Source organism: Coenobita brevimanus, chromosome 116 (genome assembly GCF_032717465.1).
Source record: "Coenobita brevimanus isolate Jiangsu-jjx chromosome 116, ASM3271746v2, whole genome shotgun sequence".
NCBI classification, from domain to species: Eukaryota; Metazoa; Arthropoda; class Malacostraca; order Decapoda; family Coenobitidae; genus Coenobita; species Coenobita brevimanus.
Genome location: NC_137069.1, coordinates 2,598,840 through 2,623,246, shown reverse-complemented (window position 1 = coordinate 2,623,246; position 24,407 = coordinate 2,598,840). Strand labels below are relative to the sequence as shown.

Genomic DNA, 24,407 nt, shown 5'->3' with positions numbered 1-24,407 from the left:
GGAGGTAAGGACTGTTGGGTGCTCTACCCAAAGAAAATGGAAACTCTTTTGGATGGGAGAACACTTAAACTCTTTTGGATGGGAGAACCCTTGCAACGGTGATGTACTGTATTTGTAAGCACATACAAGCAACTATGCATGAATGTATTCACATGTGCTCACACACATACACCCACACACATTTACAAGTCTTTACAACTGTGTTCAGTCTTGTTTGTTTGAATTTACATCTACATAAACATTTTTTGTCTCTAACACACATATGCACACAAATGCCTGGATTACCTCACCTCAACTATGTCTTAGTCAGATTATGAGAACATTACATTTTTAAGCCTCTACCAATTACCTGCATGAATTACCTCAACTATGTCTTAGTCAGATTACAAGAACATTACATTTTAAGCCTCTACCAATTACCTGTATGAATTCCATTACAAGAATAAGGTAAAGCACAGAGTCTTCTTTATATGTGCACGAGGAGGGACGGTTATAATGTAACCTTTCGCACAAATACATGATCTTTTAGTACAATGATGTCTCTCTATTCATCTTATGGGAGATCTCTCGTAGTGAGGGGGGGTTAGAGTTACTGGAAATTCAGTACAGTGACACCTCTTTTTAGTTTGTTCTTGCTACTGTCAAACAAATTTATTCAGTTTAGGGGGGACCTCATATGGAGGAAGGGTTAGAAAACTTTCTCATTAACCCTTTCAGTACAGTACAACTTTTCTAATTTACTTTTGCTACTGCCAGGTGATATTATTTCAATTATGGACAGCCAATAATAGAAAACATCTGAGGTAAGAACTGGTTACACTATTTATCAATCAAGAGTGCGAGTGGAGTGTGTAAAACAAAGCCATTTGGAATAAAATTATTTGTGGAGGGAGGGATGGTGTACTGTCAATGCATTATAATGGGCAAGTGTGAAGCAACTTGGGTAAATCAGAAATTAACTATGTATGGTTGTAAACAGTAAACTTGCTATGGTGTAGACTATTATGTAAAGCAACTCCGAGACTGAATAAAGTTGCTCCTTGTTTACAGGTGCCATCTGCTTACAATGGATAAAAGTGAACCTTAAAAAAAAAAAAAAAAAAAAAAAAAAAAGTTATATAATGCAGTCAACACTGAGGTACAAAAGTCCCCCCAAGAAACACATCACTGTGCAGTACCACACACCTTTGGTAATTTATCCCTCAAAGGCATATTTGTATTCTTACCAACTCTGGAGATTTTGTAAAACCCCTTCTCAGTAATATCCTCAACATATTACTCCTTAATGGTCCTCACATATGACACAGACAAAGTATGTCAATAATGAAAAGACATAAATACCTGTACCATATATGACAACATAAAGGTGTGGCATGCAAAATAAACTGCTAAAGAACAGGTGTTGCCAATTTTCAAATTCTCACATGCCAACATAAACACAGCCTTATGTCTTCAGGGGAATGTTGTCTTTATGGATAAGAACACATTCTTACTCTTTACCATCACACTTGGAAATTCATCAGAGAATCAACATGACAAGACTGTCTTTGGTTAAAGTACTGAGCTAAAATTCACAAGCAAACTCAAGATCAGTTCCCTGCTGTAACTATGATATGTTCCTGCAAGAAGAACAGGTAATGTGGGAAGACTGTGCCCTCCCCCTTCCTTTTGTATATGTATTTGTTTCTGCAGGAGGGTGAGAAACATGGGTTGATCTTGCATGATTATGATTTGCTTTTTGCAGGAAGAACACATGACTGGGAAGGGTTTACACTCTCCCTTCTTCATCCATCCTACATAACTATGATTTACCTTTGCAGTAAGAACACTAAACACTGAATAATTCTGCATTTGCCTTCCTTGTCCTTCCTGCAAAACAAATCATAGGTATAGAGGGAGCTGATCATAGGTTAATTAGTGAATCTGGCACCAAAAATGAAGGCAAACAAGAGCCAAAAATTAAAGTGGGATACACATATAATTTTCCTATCTTAATATTGAAATCTCATTTTTATGGCATAATGGCACTTCTCTGCCGTCAGTTCCAAGCACTCAGAAGTGAAAACAGATGGGACCAAAAGCAGGATACATGTTATTTCAAATCTTTTAACACTGAAATCACACCTTATGGCATTTGTCTTTCTTTATTTCTGAATGCCTAAGTTTTCATATCTTTGGTTTCAAAAGAATCATTGGCAACAACAACATGAGATGCATGGTGAGGTGTGTTCTTCTCAGAGAAAGTTAGAACCCGGTACGGCCGGCCGCCACCTCTCAGTCGCTTACTACTTCACTGTTGGACTTTTTCCTCTTTTTACTGCCTACAGATGTCATTGCTTGGCCTGTGTAAATGGGGCTGTTTTTCTCATATGCTGATGAAGTTCCATGGCACCTCTTCCTTACTGGTTTATTCTTGTATACAGTACATTATTATTTTCCTGTATGTTATGTATACAAACTATTATGATATTAAAGAGATAAATAACATATGTAAGGGGTAGCACTGTATATAAAATAAATCTCTGAGGAAGAAACATCCTGGTTCTGATGGACGAAATATGCCCTCATACTCAATCTGACAATATAAGTTTTAGTCTGGCTGTCAGGCTGAAACCGATTTATCTTCACTAACATAATTTCCGCAGCAGGTATAACCTATTCATGAGTCTCCTAAGCCCACAAACAAAACCCTTGATACACAATATCATATTAGCTCCATGAATTTGGGTGATGTCTTTTTAACTTATTCTTGCTTCTATCAGACTTTTTTCAACTTAGGCAAGACCTCTTGCAATGAAGGGACTAACGAAGGATGTTCTAATCCCTCCAGAGTGAAATGTCTGTCCTAGGCTGATATATAACATTAGGGGATGGCAAGAATAAAATGAAAAAGATGCCCCTGGGTTCCATGGGTTAATCAGTGATTTGAGTATGTGATTACGGAAGCTTGAAGAACCCTTCGTGGAGGTCGTCCTTAACAGTCTCTTCAGTGAGCGAGCGGCCGAGGGGTGGGGGCCGACCCAGGTCCTGTCAGCAGGATATCCGGCCAGAGATTCCTATCCTATTGAGTCTCTCAGGTTCAGAGGTGGAGTGTGCACGATGGAGTGATAATGTCTGCTGCAGTGTACGTAGTATCTCGGGAAACACTGGACGCTGGGCAGTGGTAGCGTCCCAGCATTCACTGATCAGTGTCTGAAACATGAACATGGATTAGTCTCCTTCCTATTACAAATCAAATAAAATGATCCCATGCTGCCTCTTAATTAAGGAATACTCATTTTGAGGTTGTCCACAGCACATTTGAAGTTTTCTATGCACTGGAAGCTAAACTTGGTGTCAAAAACCATCTAGTTACTTCCCATGAGTTACTGAAAACTGTTGGAAACATGTGAAATATTTTGCACTTATTACCAGAATGCTACTGACTGTCTCAGGAAGTATATTACATTTTACTGTTGCTAATAGAAACCACAATTATATTATTCGGCTCAAGTAAGACATACTCAGGCAGAAGAGGCCATTTTAGTTAATTAAGTTCTACTCATGTAGAAGAGGTTAACGACAATCTCAGTTAACCCATTCAGCTCAAGGATGCCCTTTTAATAACTGGTCACATATAATCCTCTCTGAGGTGCAGGATCCCAAAGCTGGCTAAACAACTGTAATCTAGTACATTAAGGGGTACATGATTAGCCTATCTCGTCTGTACTAGAAGATATTTATAGATACAATACTGTTACCATATGACTCTGAAATGACAGCCAGAAAATAATAATAAAGGGTGTTCTTAGGCACAGAGACAATTTCACCCAAGATAATCAATGCATGCCAAAAGGAAATTTTCAAAACTTAGGCTGCGATGACAGAAGAATGATCAAAAATGGTGAATGAAGAAACAATCGTCAGTTTGCTGACAAAATAGTTCTTTACAGTGAATTAGAGGAAGAATTACAAGAACTAGCTGGGCTGAGCAAGAAGAGTCTGAAGGTAGGCCTGATGACAATTATGACGTCAAAAGTTAAGCTTAACAAATATGCTCAGTCTCTTCCAGCTGTTGCTGTTGTTATATTTGCTGCAGTCCCAGGTTCATCTGGAAGTAAGCCTTGTGGACTGCAGGCTGAAGTTGCCCTTCTCAGGTACAGGAAGACAACTACAATTTGGAAAAAGTAGTGACTAAGCCTAACTGCAGGGTGGTTTAAGCAGAATTCTGTAGGGAGTTCCATGAGTATTCCCCAAGAATTCTGCGATGTCCACGACAGTAGCCAGGCATTCTGGTAGTATCCATTTTTAAGTATGTTCATTTTACAGAAACCAAACTTTACATAATTTCTCAATATGACAGTAAAAAATGCCTTTGTGTTTTCTATACGTTTGTTGTTTCTGTACATTTCTTAAAAATATTTGTATATTATATTCTTTTCAAATTTAAGCATACAAGAGAAGAAAGTATGCTGAAGTATTTCTAGATGCACTGGCACCATTTTTTGAGTTTTTTTTCTTCATTCCATTTTACATAATAATTGTTTTACGTTGTGTACTAACAAACCCTCATGGGGCAACGTAGGATTGGATGATGGATGGACGGATGGACTAACAAACCTAATCCATACTGTACTTTACCAGAGGAGTAAATGACTCAACTCCAGCTGAGTTTATGGCAGTGTGTGAGCAAGAGCTATAGCTATGATGGTGCCCTTGACAACATCTCTTCAAATTTTTCCACCATAGTTGAGACTAAAATTCACTGTCATCTTCTTGTCACACCATGACCCACAAGTGCCCTAGTTTCACTCTTGATGCCATGAAGGGTGCGTAACATGTCATTCTATGTCTGAGGATATCTATCATTGTAATAATACTAAACCTGAATAAAGAAAAGTCAGTTTTTGGCCATATTTTGCACACTGGCGAGGGTTCTAAAGCAAGTAATTTTACGTTCCATGAGTTGAGAAGAATACTTCATGTATTTCAGGAGTGGTCACTGCCACTCTGGCCACCCCTCTGGCAACATCACTGTTGCTGCAGCCTACCATCCTCCTCATGAGGGACAAAATGGAAGAAGATGAGGCATGTTTGTACAACAGGACAGCTCTGTATGTGGCACTGATATACAGTTCCTGGGCAGCTGCCTAGTTATATTAGTGCCACCGTGTCAAGGGATACCTCTCCACTAAAATATGAGTGAAAATGCAGAATGTCTTGAACAATACATGTACCTAAGGCACTTAATGCATGGTCTTGAAATGGCTTACAGTTCAGAAGTATGTGGCTAACCCAACCATGGCTCATCATTGAAGCTGGGAGCAAGATATAGTTTTTACAAGCTGAAATAAATGCATCATAGTGCACAGCTGATGATGATGATAATGCAGACATTGTTAGTAATGATTATTATAATGAAAATGATGACAACACTGATGCTAATGAAAATAATGATGAATATCCACCTTGAGATTCTGTGTACACTGGAGGTCATCAGTGGATGGCTGGTGACAGAGACCCACTTGCAAGATGACAGCATGTGGGTGCTGCTTGGCGAAGGGAGGCGCCTCGGCAAACAGTTCATAGAGCAGCGTACCGTACATGTACACATCTGACTGCTGTGTTGGGGGATCCTCCACGGTCACATGTGGTGGCACTACATGTACTGTCCGGATCAACTGGAACATGAAAAATTATGGTAAAATCTAATCCCACTTTATTTCCTCCAAGGTGTAGGAGCTCTGAGTCCAATCTACTGTACAGCGACCCTCACTTTGCACAGGTAATGTATCTGTTAAATTTTACTGTGAAAACAGAAACACACAAATTGCACCATTGGAACTCATGTTATTTGGCTAATTGGTATGGAGAAATCCCAAAATTATCCCAAAGTCCCCCTTTGGCCCTCTTGAAAACTTTTTACCCCCTCCTGATCACACATAATATTACTGTACATATACAACCTCTAGGAACATCACTGGACATAAAGAAGGGTTACTTAAAGTGTACAGCGAGGTAAAAAAGTGGTGATCAGTTACCATGACAGGGAACAGAGGGATGTTTGGGTGTTGGGGAAGTGGGTATCTTACAGATGATACATCTACTTAGGGGTAGGTGAAAATCTGTTCTGACAGCATAAAGTAAACCTAATTGAAAGAAGAAAAAGTACATAGTGAGTGGTGGTGACGAGGTGAGAGGTGTGTGTGTGTGTGTGTGTGTGTGTAGCCAGCTGATCAAGTGCAAACAGACCATTTCCATTAGCCATGCTAAATTATGGACATTTATTTAGTAAAATGCTGCAAAACATAATTTTTTGTTTATTCTAGGTGGGGTGAGGGTTTGTCTATGTAGTCTGACAGTGGAACTGTGGGGGGATGACCGCAGACGGGGGATATGACTTCTGGGTTTCACCTGTGCAAACCCTTTTTTTTCCATGTTTACTGGGCTGGGTCAGGGTTTATTTTTCCTGTACAAAATGTGTTTAGTGCAAATCAGGCCCTTATAAATTGAGGGTCTACTGTAGTTCAGTATATTTAAGGGTAGATGACCAGTCTACTTCCCTTGATGGCATTCCATGACTGAATGGTATCAACTAACCCCAATTTACCCTGTCAAGGTTTAGGGGCCTGAGTCTAGGCTATTACAATCCAACACATATAAGGATAGTAACCATTCTACTACTAATATGCTGGAGGAGGAAGGGCTCCACTGTCACATAAGGAAGGACTACATGTATTCTCTGGAATATAACAGACAATAGTACAATGAATATGATTTATTTTTACCCAATAGAACTGGACCATGCTCACATCTTGAATATTATGTCATACCTGCATAACAACTAACTAAAAATACTAACATGAAGCCTCAGACCAGGACTGACCAAAAGACAACGACTAAGGACCGAACAAAGGACGTGATACAGATGGCAATGTGGAATGTAAGGAGCGCAAATGATGAGGTGAAAGACAGAGAGATTGTTCAGGCACTTGAGGGTGTGAAAGTCGATGTATGTTGGTTAACTGAAACTAAATGGCGAGGAAAGAGTGTGAGAGAATGGAAGTATGGATGGGGTATATGTGCAGGACTAGGTGAGAATGAGTGGGCTAATGGAGTGTGTACTGTTGTGAGTAACAGACAGAAGGAGAATATAAGAGAGTATGGATCAGTTGGCTCAAGGATTGTACAGGTAAGACTGAAAATTGGACTGCAAATGTAGGCGATTGTGTGCATGTATGCGCCAACACAAGATCGTGCAAGCAGAGTGAGAGAAGAGTTCTGGACAAATGTGGAAGTGTACATGGAAAAGTCTGAAAGGAATGAGAGAGTGTTTTTGATTGGTGATATGAATAGTAAAGTATGGAATGTGAAGGTGGATGGAGTAGTTGGTGAGTGGGGTGTGCCTGCTGAGATAGATGAGAATGACAGTGCTTTAGTGGACATATGTGCTGGGAGGGGGTTGGTGATAGCCAATACCCTCTTCAGGTACAAAATGATCCACAGGTATACATGGTGAGTGATGAGAAGGGTGGGTGGTGAACTGAATGAAAGCAAGGCAATGATTGATTATGTGTGTGTGGATGAAAGGATGCAAAAGTGTGTAAATGACGCATGAGTATATAGAGGTTGGGGGAGTGGACTTTCTAACCACCACCAAGTGGTGGTCAGAATCAAGGTCCAAGTAAAATGGAGAAATAGAAGAAGGAAAGGATGGGAGGAAGGAGTAGATGTAAGGGGAGTGGAAAGGTTACAAGAGAATTAGAAAAAGGCAGCATATAAGAGAGAAGTGGAGGAACGACTGGGTAAATATGGATTGGAGCAGATGGGGGATGTGGAAGGTGTGTGCAAGATATTCACAGACGAAATATGTGCAGCATGTGAGGTGGTGTGTGGGATGAAGAGAAGACGAAAAGGGGTGCAAGGAACAGCATGGTGGAATGAAGAGGTGAGACAAGCTGTGGCACAAAAGAAGAAGAAGGTATATAATGAATGGATGAGAAATAGGGGCATAGAAGAAGTTGAGAGATGGAAGAGAGAGTTTTATGTAGAAAGGAAGAGAGAGGTGAAAAGATTAGTAAAGGAGAGCAAGAAGAGAGTGGGTGAGGATTTTTTCTTTTTTTGTGATGAAGAAGGAACCAAAGGCCATGAGCCCACAATAACTGTTCCCTCCAAGAGAAAAACAAAATACAAGAAAGAGCCAAATTCAAGGTCCAATCATTTTGAGATGCCTGGACACACTGCGTTTGAAAGACTGGAGATCATAGGAAGCAGGAAATACAGAGAGAGAGAGACAGTTCCAGAGTTGACCTGTTGCATGAATGAAGGACTGGGAGTAACGGTTAACTCTTGCATTAGAGAGTTGGACAGAAAAGGGATGAGAGTTTGCTGCTAGACGGGTGCTACGCGCCCATCGTAGAGGTGGAGGAATGCATGCAGACAGTTCAGAGAAGCAGTGACCATTGAAGTAGTGATAGAAAAGAGATAAAGATGCAACAGTGCGGCAAAAGAGACAGAGGTTGAAGGGAGTCAGTAAAAGGAGGAGAGTTAATGGGACGAAAAGCCTCTGACTCCACCCTATTGAGAAGAGCTGTATGTGCAGAACCTCCCCACACATGAGAGTTGTACTCCACACAGGGGCGGATAAAACCCGTGTATAGAATCAACAATTGTGCAGAGGTAAAGAAGGAACGGAGTCGGCTTAGCACACCCAATCTCTTGGAAGCAGATTTTACGAGAGATGTAATATGATCTTTCCAAAATAAGTCCCGTGTGAATGAAACCCCAAGCATGTTCAAGGATGATGTAGGATTGAGCTGAATATTATTAAACATTAATGGGTACAACTGTGGAAGATTCTGTCGGGTTGATAGGTGTAAGAACTGAGTCTTTGATGCATTAAAAACAACAAGATTATTTTTACCCCAGTCAGAGATACGAGCCAAGTCAGACATTAGGTGTGCCACAGCCTCATCTCTTGTTTGTTGAAGTAACTGCTGCGATGGATGTTGCGGGAGCCGAATGGAAAGGTGAAGGATGGAGTCATCAGCGTATGAGTGGATAGGGTTAGATGTACAGCTTAGGTCACTGATGAATAACAGGAAGAGAGTTGGTGATAGGACAGAGCCCTGAGGAACACCATTGTTGATAGACCTAGGAGAAGAATGATGGTCATCTACAACAGCGACTATAGAACGACCAGAAAGGAAGCTAGAGATGAAGGTACAGATAGAAGGATAGAAACCGTAAGAGGGCAGTTTGGAAATAAAAGATTTATGCCAGACTCGATCGAAAGCCTTTGAGATATCAAGTGCATAGGCAAAGCTTTCGCCAAAGTCACGAAAGGAGGATGACCAGGAGTCTGAAAGGTAGGTGAGAAGATCGCCAGTGGAGCGTCCCTGATGGAACCCATACTGATGATCAGAAAGAGGGTTGTGATAGGAAAGATGCTTTAAAATTTTTATATTAAGAACTGACTCGAAAACTTTTGAGATACAGGATGTTAAAGCAATTGGACGATAGTCAGAGGTTTGGGAAACGTCACCTTTCTTTGGGACTGGCTGAATGAGAGCAAACTTCCAGCAAGAAGGAAAGGTACAAGTTGATGGACAAAGGTGAAAGAGTTTGCCTAGGCAGGGTGTAAGCACAGAAGTACAGTACTTGAGAACAACAGGAGGGACTCCATCAGGCCCAAATGCCTTATTAGTATTGAGGCCTGTGATGGCAGAAAATACATCAGCTGAAGAAATTTTAATGTCAGCCATGAGGAAGTCAGAGGGGGGAAGTGATGGAGGAACAACACCGGATTCATCTAAGGTGGAATTGGAGGAGAAAGTCTGAGTAAAGAGATCTGCTTTATCAGTAGAAGAAATAGCTACAAAGCCATCAGAGTAGAAAAGAGGATGATGAGGTAAAGTTGTTAGAAAGGTTTTTGGCAAGGTACCAGAAGGAGCGGGAAGAATTGAAGTTGGAGAGCTAAGAGCATGTAGTACAGATGAAATTATTTTTAGCAGAGCAAAGAACAGACTTAGCACGATTCTGAGCAGAAACACATAAAAGATGTGATTCAGGGGTGCGTTGGCTCCAGTACCTTTTATAGACACTCTCCTTGTTGCAGATAGCATTAGAACAAGCGTGATTAAACCATGGCTTTCTTGCATTTGTCAAAGGATATGAGAAAGGAATGTATGCTTCCATGACCGAGGGAATAACCTCCGTAATGCACAAGGCACACCCAGATGGCTCCCGGCCATGGAAGCAATAATCATTCCAGGGAAAATCAAAGAAGTACTGCCTGAGGGCCTCTCAGTCTGCAGCTCCAAAGTGCCACAGATATTTCTTTGGAGGGTCCACAGGCTGTACCGGAGTAATAGGACAGGTTAAGGTAATAAGGCTGTGACCGAAGGAGCCCAAAGAGAGAAAAGATTAACAGTGTAAGCAGAAGGATTAGTTGTAAGGAAGAGGTCAAGTATGTTGGAGCTCACTCCAAGGTGATCAGGGATATGGGTAGCGTGCTGTACAAGCTGCTCTAGGTCATTATGGATAGAAAAGGTGTAGGCTTGTTCACCAGGTGGATCAGTGAAACGAGAGGAGAGCCAAAGGTGGTGGTGAACATTGAAATCTCCTAGAATGGAGATTTCAGAGAAAGGGGAAATGGATAGAATGTGTTCCATCGTAGAAGTAAGACAGTCAAAGAATATTTGATAATCAGTAGAATTAGGGGATAAGTAAACAACGCAGATATACTTAGTTAGAGAGTGACAGGAAAGCCGAAGCCAGAATGTAGTGAATTCAGAAGAGTCGAGTTCAGGAACACGAGAGCAAGATAAGTTGTTGCGTATATATACACAACAGACACCTTTGGCTTTGAAATGAGAATAGAGAAAGTAGGAGGATACAGAAAAGGGTTTGCTGTCAGTTGCCTCAGACAGCTGAGTCTCCGTTAGAAAAAGAAGGTGAGGTTTAGAGGAGGAGAGGTGGTGCTCAACAGAGCGAAAGTTGGAGGAAGGGCCGAGAATGTTGCAGAAATGAAGAAGTGAGTCAGACAGTGGTTCCAGGCAGCTTGAGTCATCACCAGGAGAAGGGCAGAGGGTGGGGCATTTATGGTCCCTCCCCCCTGGGGACTCTGAGGCTGTGTTGTGATGCCATGATTTTTGAATTTTGGAAAAGGAAGTGTAATGTGTACTGTGCATGTAGTTTGGTGCTGACAGTTAAAGAAACTTGTATTGGAGAAAATGCAGGCCTACTCTCTGTGTTACTGAGACACAGTGTTTGGAAACTCCCTGTACTGTCGTTTGCGAATGATACTGCGTTGTTGAGTGGAGACAAAGTGGAGCTGCAAGGCTTGGTGGATGAGTTTGGGAGAGTATGTAAGAAACGGAATCTAAAGGTGAATGTAGGGAAGAGTAAAGTAATTGTCTCTGAGAAAAGTGAAGTCAGTGAATGTACAGTAAGGTTGGATGAGGAGGAAATGGAAAATGTGAGTACGTTTAAGTACTTGGGTAGTGTGATGAGTAGGGATGGAAGTTTGGAGGGTGAAGTGCTTGAAAGGGTACAACAAGGAACAAAGGATGCTGGTGAATTGAAAGCAGTGATAAGAAACAGGGAAGTGAGCATGAAAGTGAAAAAGTTACTACATGACAGTATTGTGATTTGAGTGTAAAGTGGAGGGACTGTAAGAAAATGTTCTGGAAAGAGGTAAAGAGAGCTAGACAGGGTGGCAATAAAGTTAGTTGGGGAGCGAAAGATAAAAATGGTAGATTATTAGTGGAGAAGGGAGAAAAAGTAAGCAGATGGAGGGAACACTTTAAGGACTTGTTGAACATAGAGAATGAAAGTAATGCGAGTATAAGTGGCTGGGGACTGGCTGGGAGAAGGAGGGATGTGAGAAGACAGGAAGAATTCAGTAGGATGGATGTTGTGGAAGCAATGAAGAAAGTCAAAATGGGGAAAGCCCCAGGAACTGATGGAGTGTGTGGTGAAATGCTGAAGCATGGGGGAGAGATAATAGTAGATTGGATATGGAACATGTGCAGATTGGCCTGGGAAGAAGGTAGAGTCCCAGAGGATTGGAAGTCAGGTATAATTATTCCCTTGTACAAAGGAAAAGAGGAAAAAGACGTGTGTGGTAATCATAGGGGGATTTGCCTTCTTAGTGTAACAGGAAAAGTATATGGTAGGATACTTACTGACAGAGTTAGGGAATAACAGAGGAATTAGTTGGAGAAGAACAGGGAGGTTTTAGGAAGGGAAGAGGTTGTGTAGATCAGATATTCATTCCTAGATCTTTAGTAGAAAAGTTTCTAGAGAAGGGAAAGAAATTGTATGTGGCCTTCATGGATTTGGAGAAAGCATATGACAGGGTGGATAGACAAGGATTGTGGAAAGTATTACGAATACATGGAGTAGATGGGAAGTTGCTGAATGCTGTGAAGAGTATGTGTGTGGGTGGTAAGGCTGCAGTGTGTGTGGAATAGTGAACTGAGCGAATTTTTCTATCTGAAGGTTGGGTTGAAATAGGGATGTGTCATGTCTCCATGGCTGCTCAATCTGTACATGGATGGGGTTATAAAAGAGATACATGTTAGGGCAGTGGACGCTGGAGTGGCCCTAGTGAGAGAGGGCAATGTTTTGAAACTCCCTGTACTGTTGTTTGCACAGGATACATACTGTGTTGAGTGAAGACGAATTGGAGCTGCAAGGCTTGGTGAATGAGTTTGGGATAGTGTGTAAGAAATAGAATCTAAAGGTGAATGTAGGGAAGAGTAAAGTTATGGTCTTTGAGAGAAGTGAAGTCAGTGAATGTACAGTGAGGCTGGATGAGGAAGAAATAGAAAATGTGAGTACGTTTGTACTTACGTAGTGTGATGAGTAAGGATGGAAGTTTGGAGGGTGAAGTGCTTGAAAGGGTACAACAAGGAACAAAGGATGCTGGTGCCTTGAAAGCAGTGATAAGAAACAGGAAAGTAAGTATGGAAGTGAAAAAGTTACTACATGACAGTACTGTGATACCAACTCTAATGTATGAAAGTGAAGCTTGGGTCTTGTTGGAGGGACACAAGTCAAGAGTGAGAGCAGTGGAAACGAGTTATTTGAGAGGAGCATGTGGAGTCGCATGGAGAGACAGACTGACAAATGAGGATGTGAAGCAGTGTTGTGTTGTGGATGTGGATGTGATAGGAAGCATCAGGAGAAACACACTGAGGTGGTTTGGCCATGTGGAGAGGATGGAGAGTGAGAGACTGATGAGGAGAGTGTATGTGAGTGACGTGGAGGGGGAGAGAGGGAGGGGGAGGCCAAGGATGAGATGGACGGATGGAGTGGAGAGGTATATGAGAGAAGGGGGGTGTCAGCTGGGAGCAGGGCAGTGAAATGGTGGGGGACAGGGCGACATGGAGGCAATTTGTTTGAGGCCACCCCGTATGGGATTAAGGCATTTGGCAATATATATAGATAGATAGATAGACTGCATACAAGTTCATAAACCTTAGTTCTGAGGTGGAATGTGTCTCTTTGGTTACTATAGTTGGTTTTTTACCACAACTTGGTGAATTCCAGTGTTGCGCTTTTGCTACAGCTCAGCATTCAATATGGCAAGAGGGAAATTTTAGCCAGCTTAAGAAGATAGAGTACAATACATGAAGAAGACACAATAATGAGATATTATATCAAGTGGGTACAGATTATATTAAAACTGTATGGACATTATGGCATTATGCATGAAAACAGAACATATAACAACTAAGCCCTCCATTTTCAGAACATAAACACAGTACATTTTATGAAAAAGAGAAAAAAGGATAACTCAGGTGGGCTGGCTGGCTCAAGCAAGGAAGCTCCTGTAAAAGAGACATCATTTACTTGGTTGTGGTACAGCGGTAAACTGACAGACTGTCATCTGATAGTCCTGGGTTTGGTCTTTGCTACAGTACAGATGGATTCAAAGCACAGGTAATTCCTATCTCACAATGTGACAAGAGTAAAAAAATAAGACATAGCTAAAAATGGATTGTGGTAAATAGCACTTTATAGAGAGACTGTATGAGAACACATAATAAGAACTACACACTGATGAAAGTTACTGACAAAAAAATTATTTGCATGAGATGAGATATTATAAAACTAAAAAGAACACAATTGAAAATCCTGTGAAGGAAATGGGTGATGTAAAAAAATTTTCATAACTAACATCACATGTAATAACTATTTTGCCTGTAAGTATACCTATATAAAATTCCATTTCTTTATTCTGAAAACTGCATATATCACCTTGATAAGTTGGGAACAGGGGTCAGGGGCTCTGCTCCCTCCCTGAATCCCCAAGCATAGTTTCTGTGGTAACAGTAAATTATTCTTGCCTTTGTTTATGGTTGTGCAAATTAATTAATTCATTAATTTATTAGTAGTAGGTGGGGGTGCTCACCATCCATTCACTTGATGTAGTGCTGCTCTTGGGTGCCTGCCCTTTCCTTTCTTCCTTCCTTCCTCCTCTGCCTTTCTTTCTTCTTCCTATTGTCTATGAGTGACCAGCCAAATGGTTTCCTATACACCAAGAAATCATTTACTATGCTGGATGGTATCCATACAACCAAATTATGGCATCTGGTGGTTTAGTGAGTAATGATGGCACTCCAACTGGATTGAACCTGTGTAGGTTTATATCCAAGGGGTGGATGGGGTTTATTGGTCACATTATGCCACTCAGGGATGAGTGAGGCTGGTTACTCTCAACTTAAATGTCTGGAGCAACTTGACTAGAACTGGGATTCTATGCTCCTCATGGGCAACACTGGATTAGATGATGAATGAAAAAAAAAAAAAAAAAGAATGAATCTGTTTACTTTAAATACTGAAAACTGGGTTCAAGTTGAAGGCTGTGGGCCCCCTACCCTGAATCTCATGTACTGTCCATATGGATCTTGCGATCTTCCTTTGGACAATATCTACACCTAAACAAATATTCAACACTGCAACCTGAAAACTGCGGCCATGCACAGTACACAAACAAACAGACACACAACTGTTAATTATTACAGTAAAAAGAAGGTAAGTTTGATACCTCTGGGGGCAGATAGCTAAGAAGGCCCTGAGCGAGACAGCCAGTGTGTTCCTTGGTGGGTGCGGACTCTGCCATGCTGTGGTCCAGTAGACTTAGCTTAATCTTAGCCTCCAAGAACACGTTGCGAGAGTTGAGGCGACCGTGGATGATGCCACGGGAGTGCAGGTACGACATGGCCTGGGCAACCTTTGGAAGAAGGATGACGTTATAGCCATGAAACTGCATCATTCCCGCAACTTGAATATGACATTATGCCTAAATGAAATTTCAGGGGCCTTAGCTGGGGGGAAGAAATGAATCTCCCTGGTTACTGGTCAAATCTACCCTCTAATCTGACTATACTTGGCCATCAGCTACACTGAGAGGGGTTTAGAATTTTTGTAAGGTTAGAGATAATGCACTACTGTAAAGCAATGATGGAACACAGCTAAAACAATGACGACTACAATGACGATGATGATGATGATGATAAGAGAGTAGATGTATGGCATGGCTTCAGCAACATGAGAGAAAATGGAAAGACTCAGGGAAAGGCGGTAAAATGACGATGATGATGATGATGTTGCGGGAAATGTATGATTCCTGACCCGGCTGTTGCTATGTTGACCCTGAGCATGATATTACTTAAGCGAGTAAACAGTGACAATGAGGAATCAATACTGTGCTCAAATGTGTGTGTGTGTGTGTGTGTGTGTGTGTGTGTGTGTGTGTGTGTGTGTGTGTGTGTGTGTGTGTGTGTGTGTGTGTTTGTGTGTGTGTGTGTGTGTGTGTGTGTTTGTGTGTGTGTGTGTGCGTGTGTGTGTGTGTTCTTACCTTTTCTAAATGTTCTTACTTAATTGTATCTGTACAGGACTGAGCCAAGCTTGTACTGTCCCATGTTTCGAACCATTTTTATCATACATATCTTTGAATTTTTGAACGATGTTGACACACACTATTTTATTAGGTAATGCGTTCCACTGATCAACTGCTCTATTTGGAAAACTGAATTTCCTTATGTCTTTATCACCTCAATTTTTTTGCAGTGTCCTCTTGATGTTGCTTCCTCCTATGTATACTCATTTATGTCTATTTTCACTTTTCCTGTGATGCATTTATATAACATAATCATGTTTCCTCTTTTCCTTCTCTCTCTTGTAATGTTGGTAGGTTTAATTTTTCTAGTCTTTCTTCATAGCTGAGGCCCCTTAAGCTTGAAGCCCATCTTGTAGCAGCCCGCTGTATCTCTCAATCTTAACTACGTCTTTTTTAAGATGTGGATTCCAGACAACAGATGCATACCCCAGAGTTGGTCTAATTCAATGATGTGATCATATTTCTCAGCATGTCTTCATTTATATACGTGAACGCTACTCTCATGTCAACAAGCAGCATGTACATGCTCTGTACTTTCTCATTTATGTGGTCACCTGGAGACTGTTATTGATTATCACTTCTAAGTCCTTCTCCTTTTCTGATGTTTGTAGGGTTGAACTTCCTAACTTATAATCCCAGTCTGGTCTTTTTTCATTTTTACCAAATTTTATTACAGGACATTTGTCCACAATGAATTCCATTTGTCAACAAGTGGGTTGGTGAAGGGTTAGTGTCCCTCCCTGTAAAACATATAACTCAAAGTCAAATGGCCATCCCTTACGGGATTGTGGCGTCTGGCAATAGATAGAGAGATAGAATTCCATTTGCCATCTACAGCTCCATTTATGTAGCTTATTAAATTCTTCTTGTAGCTCTCTGCAAGAGTCTATGTTTGCAATTTTCCTTTGCATTTTTGCATCATCAGCAAACATAAAGTATTGAGATAGCTTCCATTTCCAATGTTGCTATGTCATTTACTTATACTAAATACATAATTGGTGCCAGCACTGAGCCCTGTGGAACTCCACTTGTCATTTCTCTCCACAATGAGTAATTTCCCCTTAGAGATGTTCTCATTTCCCTTTATCTGAGAAAATCTTGCATCCAACAGTACAGATTAACTTGGATTCCTCCTTGATGGTACACTTCCATTTAAGTTTTTGGTGTGTGTCTGTGTGTGTGTGTGTGTGTGTGTGTGTGTGTGTGTGTGTATTGGTGTTGTGATGAGGAGAGGTAGATTGAGATGGTTTGGGCATGAGTGGATGGGGGAATGACACTTGGGTGCAGAAAGTAAGAAGTGTGAATGTTGGGGGTAGGCTGTGAGTGGCAGAACGAAAAAGACCTGGGACGAGGTCACATAGTGTGACCTGTGGGATAAAGGACTGAATAAGGATGCTGCCAGAGACTGAGCAGCATGAAAAGCCGCCATTAGATGACCAAGGCCAACACATGCAAGCATGTTGGAAACTTTATAAATGAATGAGACTCTGGAGGGGTAAAGGATGAAGCCACATATGCAGAAGCCTTTGATTTAGGCCTATCGGCTACTCCAGCCTTTCCCTTGAACAAGACTGCTGGTAATTTCATACACCTTAACTTGGTAGAGATTTTAAATTTGTTGCTTACTTGTTGAATCTCACTGCAATGTAAAGCAATACCATGACATTACATCCTTTTGAAAACACTTTTTTTTTTTAAATGACTGGCAAAGTGTTTTAGTGTTAATCTCTTCTCACAGCTCAACAGCTACAGGGGGAAATAAGAGATGCATTTTGTACCAACTACTGTGCTTGATGTGGGATGGGTAAGGAATGGAGCTATGGGATGAAGAGTGCTGATGGAGTGACATATCATGCCTCATGCCAGTCACTGTAGGCAAATTGGGTGAGGAAATGAGAGGATGTGTAGTATGATTTGCTTGTCAAGTTATACTGACTCTGAATGGGTGAGGATGTGTATTACTGTCATTATTTTTACTAGCAGGCTGATGCAGACTCCCAAAAAGTATGGTAGGGAGTCTGTGTGAGTGAGGCAGTGTACTGTTACTGTTTTTGCTAATCATCTCACCTACATGAATGCTAAACAAGTAAAAAAGTATATCATCCTTGTTTTCACCAACCTGTCGAGCTATATTGACTCTGGACGGGTAGGGGATGGAGCCACGGGATGAGGTGTGTTGATGGAGTGACATGCCCCGCCTCACGCCTGTCACTATGGCCAGGTTGGGAGCGGACATGCAGGCGCCCATGAACAGGACGATATTCTCATGGCGGATCATGGAGAGTGACGACACCAGCTCCCAAAAGCGTCGCTCCGTTGTGGCGTCCTTACCATCAAAGGTGTGGATCATGACATCACCATGCCAGCGTCCCCTATAAGTTATCATTGGATTATATAAATTAAGCTATTTCACTATGATTATCTACCTATTTATCTATCTATCTATCTATCTATCTATAGCCAGATGCCATAATCCCATACAGCTGGCACTAACCCTCTGCCAACCACTTGTTGACAAGTAGAGAACACACATGGGCTGGTTATACGGTTACCACCAAGCACTGTAAATGGTTTCCTGGCTTACAGGGACCTATTGGCTTTGTGACTCAATGTACAGTAGAGTCACCTAAAAAAGAAAGAAGAGTAATAAAAAGTGATGGGAAAGATGGGAGAAAGAAAAGGGCATACACAGAAATAGAAATGAAGGTGAAGGAAGATGTAAGAAGCACTTGGATATTTTATTCAGGGTAATACCAAACAATTTTGTTCAGATAATCAAAATTCTACGTTCCTTAGTCGAGTGTTCAAAACTGCTGAAATTTCCTTAATCTTAAGAACACTGTTTACTTATGGTCTGAAAAAATATCAAAGATTGTCCACTGCAAAAAAGGGCAGAAACCATATTTCATTCAGATCAGGACAGCATGCAAACTTAAATTTACCTCCATTGTGTACAATAAAATATAGTGCATTACATATTAAATATCATGAAGTATGTTAAGCAACGTTGGGTCTGGTTAGTACTTGGATGGGTGACCGCCTGGGAACACCAGATGCTGTTGGCATTCTCCCTACGTGTCAAGTAGGGTTGGTTGAGGATTAGTGCCCCTCCCTGTAAAACAATTAACTCTAAGCCCTTGGCCACCCCGTTTGGGATACATGGCGTCTGGCACTGAATGAATGAATGAAGTATTTTACCAGCGGAAACTGGTATGACAAATTTGCCGTAGCTACCTATCTATCAATACCGGTGTGATGGAACAAGTTGCCTGGGGAATATTGGTATGGCATAATAATTTGTGAGATGAGACAGACTGTGGCACAAAAGACGAAAGCATATAGTGAGTGGATGGGAAACAGGCATGGAGGAAGCTGAGAGACGGAAGAGAGAGTTATATGTAGAGAGGATGAGAGAGATGAAAAGATAAGCAGGAGAGAGTATGAAGAGAGTGGATGAGGAATTTAAAAGGAATCTGAGTGTAAAATGGAAGGAAAGTAAGAAAATGTTTTGAAGGGAAGTAAAGAGAGTTAGACATGGTGATAAAGAAGTTAGCAGGGGAGTGAAAGATAAAAATGGTAGATTGATAGTGGAGAAGGGAGAAAAAGTGAGCAGATGGAGAGAACACTTCAAGGAATTGTTGAACATAAAGAATGAAGGAAATGCGAGTTTAAGTGGCTGGGGAAAGGCTGGGAGAAAGAGGGAAATGAGAAGAGAGGAAAAAATCAGTAGGATGGAAGTAGTGGAAGCAATGACGAAAGTCAAAATGAGGAAAGCCCCAGGAATTGATGGAGTGTGTGGTGAAATGCTGAAGCATGGGGGAGAGACAGTAGCGGAATACAAATGGAAGATGTGCAGATTGGCCTGGGAGGAAGGCAGGGTCCCAGAGGATTGAAATCAGGTATAATTATTCCTGTACAAAGGAAATGGGGGAAAAGAAGATGTGTGATATTTACAGAGGTATTTGTCTTCTTAATATACTGTAATAGGCAAAGTTTATGGTAGGATACTTATAGTCACAGTTATGGAAATAGCAGAGGGATTAGTTGGAGAAGAACAGGGAGGTTTTAGGAAGGAAGATGTATGGTAGATCGGATATTCATTCTTGGGTCTTTTGTGGAAAAGTTTCTAGAGACGGGAAAGATGCTCTATGGGCCTTCATGGATTTGGAGAAAGCATATGACAGAGTGGATGGACAAGGATTGTGGAAAATATTAAGTATATATGGAGTAAATGGAAAGTTGCTCAATGTTGCGAAGAGTATGTATGAGGGTACTAAGGCTGCAGTGCGTGTGGATAGTGAACTGAGTGAATTTTTTAATCTGAATGTTGGACTGAAACAGGGATCATGGGATGTGTCATGTCTCCATGGTTGTTCAATCTGTATATGGATGGGGTTATAAAAGGGATACAAGGTAGGGCAGTGGATGTTGGAGTGGCCCTAACGAGAGAGGGCAGTCTTTGGAAACTTCCTGTATTGATGTTTGCAGATGATATTGTATTATTAAGTGAAGATGAAGGTTTAGTTGGAAAGCTTGGTGAATAAGTTTGGGTTGGCGTGTAGGGCACGGAATCTAAAGGTGAATGTAGGGAAGAATAAAGTTATGGTCTTCAAGTGAAATGAAGTCACTGAATGTACAGTGAGGCTGGATGATGATGAAAGAGAAAATGTAAGTGTATTCAAGTACTTGTGTAGTGTGATGAGTAAGGACGGAAGTTTGGAGGATGAGGTGCTTGAAAGGTACAAGGAAGAAAGGTTGCTGGTTCTCTGAGAGCAGAGATAACAAACAGGGAAGTGAGCATGGACATTAAAACGTTGCTGCATGATAGTACTGTGATCCCAACTCTAACGTATGGATGTGAAGCTTGGACCTTGCTGGAATGATACAAATCAAGAGTGGGAATGAGTTATTTGAGAGGAGCATGTGGAGTTACATGAAAAGATACACTGACAAACGAGGAAGTGAAGGAGCATTGTGGTGTGGATGTGGATGTGACAGAAATCGCTAGGAGAAATAGACGGAGGTGGCTTGGCCATGTGGAGCGGATGAAGAATGAGAGAATAATGAGGTAAGCGTATGTAAGTGAGGTGGAGGGGGGAAGGGGAAGGGGGAGAGTGAGGGGGGAGAGAGAGGAGGAGGCTGAGGAGGAGGTAGAGGCATGGAGTGGTGTGGTATATGAGAGCAGGGGGTGTGGGCTGAGAGGAGGGCAGTGAAATGACGGGGAACAGGGCGACATGGAAGCGATTTGTTTGTGGCCACCCCTCATGGGATTAAGGTATCTGGTAACAGACAGACAGACAGACAATAATTTGTCTGCATACACTGGACTGGCAACAAGTCACCTGTATATATTGGTGGTAGATCCCCGCCTCATCTGGTGTCCAAATCGCAACTGGTCCCAGGGTATCGCCCACTCGGCCAGCGGGTCGTGTCCGGCAGGGGCCTGTGTGGTGGAGGACCCAGAGTCCCGCCGCTCCTCAGGCACCAGTGGAGGCACACGCACCTCCACTGGCTCCTCCTCCTCAAACCCGCTCTCCTCTCCTGTGCTCTCCTCCCTGCTGGACGACCCCGGGCGGGACATCCTGCGTGCGCTGGTGACGAGAGGTGTGTTGGGACGGCCACAGACAGGGTCCTGTGGGGTGGTCAGCGTGGGTGGAGGGGGGAACGGTTCATCCTGGCTTATGGTCTTACCGCGGGACAACCGACGTCGCTTCTCTGCCGCCTGTGCCGTGAAGCGGCCGTCCAATGTGCGCCGCAGGTGCTCAGCAGGCAGGGACATGCGGGGACGGGAGGAGGGAGCCCGCTGTGGCGACAACTCCAGAGATCGTCGCATGTATCCAGGTGGGTTGACCAGACGATGGTGTGCAGTGGGTGTGTGCTGGGCGGAGATGTTGGGTGAGGAGTACCCACTCTCCTGTTGGGGCAGTAGTGTCCGGCCCTCCTCCCATGACCCACCCCGGGCCGCCCGCCGCAACAGGTCTGCAAACCTTTTCCGTGCCGTCTTGGTGTCGTGTGGCTGTATCTCCGGCCTGAGGCTGTAGTGTACCTTGGGGTGGTGCTCTCCGGAACGTGGGGTACGTCCGGGGCGGCGCTTGCGACCCAGCCACTGCACCAGTCGCAGGTAGAAGCGCTGGGAGCCTCTCAAGGCAGCGGTGCGCTCCTCCCCAGACCCCAGCAGCTCCGCCACACCTGGGTCCAGTTCCTCCCCCCCAACGCTGCCCCCCACACCTGTCCCCATCCCCAGCCCCGACCCGATGTGCAGGGGCTTCAGTGGCAGCCCCATCAGCCCCGACAGCATGAGGGTGGGGTGTGAGGGGGGTGTCTGCAGGGAGGGGGGCGGCGAGGAGGGGGGGACCGGGCCCTCGCTGTCAGCTGGGGTGGGTGGCTGGGCTGGGGAGGGGGCCATGGTGAGGGGCGACGGAGGGGGACTGCATGACCCCACGCTGCCGCTGTCCTCGTCTCGTGGACACCTGCAGGCATGACGTTGTGTAAGTACAGGTATGCGTTAGGTCAGCACGCACACACACACACACACACACACACACACACACACACACACACGCACACACGCACGCACACACACACACACACACACACACGACAGTAGCTTCAGTGAAAATACCACACATTACAAATACATAACTAAAACTGACTTAGAGAGAATAACTAGGGACCTGCTGATGATATGAATAACAGGTTTATATTATGACTGCTTATAGTACTGAATATTCTATGTAATTCTATGGCGCAGAACTAATTACATGAGAGAGGGAATTTTGATATTTGTATTTCTACCGCATGCTACTACTACTACTACTACTACTACTACTACTGCTCCTCCTCCTACTGCTGCTACTACTACTACTACTACTCTGTGTGGATGAGGAATGGAAATAGGGAGTCGGCTTTCATTTCTTAAAGTTCACTAATTATTTGACTCTAGAATAACTCTCTCTAACACAAAACAATGCTAAATTATTTTCATTTTATATGCTAGTTATTAAAGTAATGAATTTAAGAAGACATTTTTTTGATGCAGTTAATTAAAAAGCATCATTAGCAGTGAAATGGCGGGGGACAGGGCGACATGGAGGCGATTTGTTTGTGGCTACCCCTTACGGGATTAAGGCATCTGGCAATAGATAGATAGATCATTAGTACTCTCCGTTTATCTATCTATCTATCTATCTATAACCATACGCTTTAATCCTGAAGGGGTGATCAAGAACAAATCGGCTCCATGTCACCCTGCCTTAAGCTGTTAGGCTGCCTTTCCTCCAACCTCACTCCTCCCACATAAATATACCTCTCCACCCCATCCCTCCATTTCATTCTCGGTCACTCTCTCTCTCACCCACAGAGAGAGAGAGAGAGAGAGAGAGAGAGAGAGAGAGAGAGAGCATAAACTGATACCTCCAAATGGGTCTTCAAGTTAAAAAAAAAAAAAATGAATCCTTTTAGAAGAATAATCCGTAACTGTGTGTGTGTGTGTGTGTGTGTGTGTGTGTGTGTGTGTGTGTGTGTGTGTGTGTGTGTGTGTGTGTGTGTGTGTGTGTGTGTGTGTCTATTAAAACACTGTGCTTTCTTTTTTTTTCCTCTATTTCTTCATTAAAACTCGCTCATTTAGGCAGAACTGGGATGTTAAAGGATCCTCTGTGATACAAGTAAACTCTTATATTAGATTCTTTAACATATGTGAGAGAGAGAGTTTGCCTGTTTTTCCTTTCGTCTTCTTCTCTTCCTCCTCCTCCTCCTCTTCGTCTTCTTCTTCATCTGCTCCTCCTCCTCCTCCTCCTCTTCCTCTCTTCTTTATCTTCTTCAACTATTTTCTTTTTCTGCTTCTGCTTCCCCTCCTCCTCCTCCTCCTCCTTCTTTTCCTCCCCCTCCTACTTCTCTCTTCTTCTTCTCCTCCTCCTCCTCTCTTCTTCTTCTCCTCTTCCTCCTCCTCCTCTCCCTTCTTCTTCTTATCCTCCCCCTCCTACTCCTCCTCTCTTTTTCTCCTCCTCCTCCTCCTCTCTACTTCTTCCTCCTCCTCCTCCTCCTCTCCTCTCCCTCTTTAGTTATTACACAGAGAGGGTTTGAATGACGTGAATGTGTGTCTACAGTCACTGATGTCGCTATAGTTCTTTTACCTTAACTTGGCCCAGATTTTCGTCCTTTTGTAGCTTGTTTCACGTCGCTCAGTGTCAGAAAAGTTATGCTACGGCTCTACATCCTCTCCACGGCACTTCTTCGTGACTAGTATCATTCTTCCCGTGTTAATATATAGTAACAACTCAGAATTCAAGATGGAGGGATGGCAGATGGGAAATTAGAATAAAAAAGAGTATAATTTTTCAAAGTTCGTATCGGTGGCGGTATTCTAAGCTGATTTGGATATTTCGTCATTCCTCTTCAGATGCGATTTATTTTGCACATTTTACACCTTAACATTTTCTTGCATGCTATTTATATCGCTAAAAAAATAATAATAATATACCAGGGGAGAATGAAGTGTTGGTTAATGTGGAGAATA

The 24,407-nt window shown here is 42.6% G+C and overlaps 1 protein-coding gene across 1 annotated transcript; it reads right to left on the bottom strand.

Moving 5' to 3' along the window:
* Positions 1-3,030: 3,030 nt before the first annotated feature.
* Positions 3,031-22,313, bottom strand: LOC145418782 (uncharacterized). Its single transcript, XM_080287114.1, has 5 exons — positions 21,235-22,313; positions 18,012-18,264; positions 15,038-15,223; positions 5,448-5,660; positions 3,031-3,192 (listed from the first exon to the last, which is right to left on the bottom strand). The coding sequence occupies exons 1-5, from the start codon at positions 22,296-22,298 to the stop codon at positions 3,031-3,033; spliced, it is 1,878 nt and encodes a 625-aa protein (XP_080143240.1). The 5' UTR covers positions 22,299-22,313.
* Between the last annotated feature and the right edge of the window lie 2,094 nt (positions 22,314-24,407).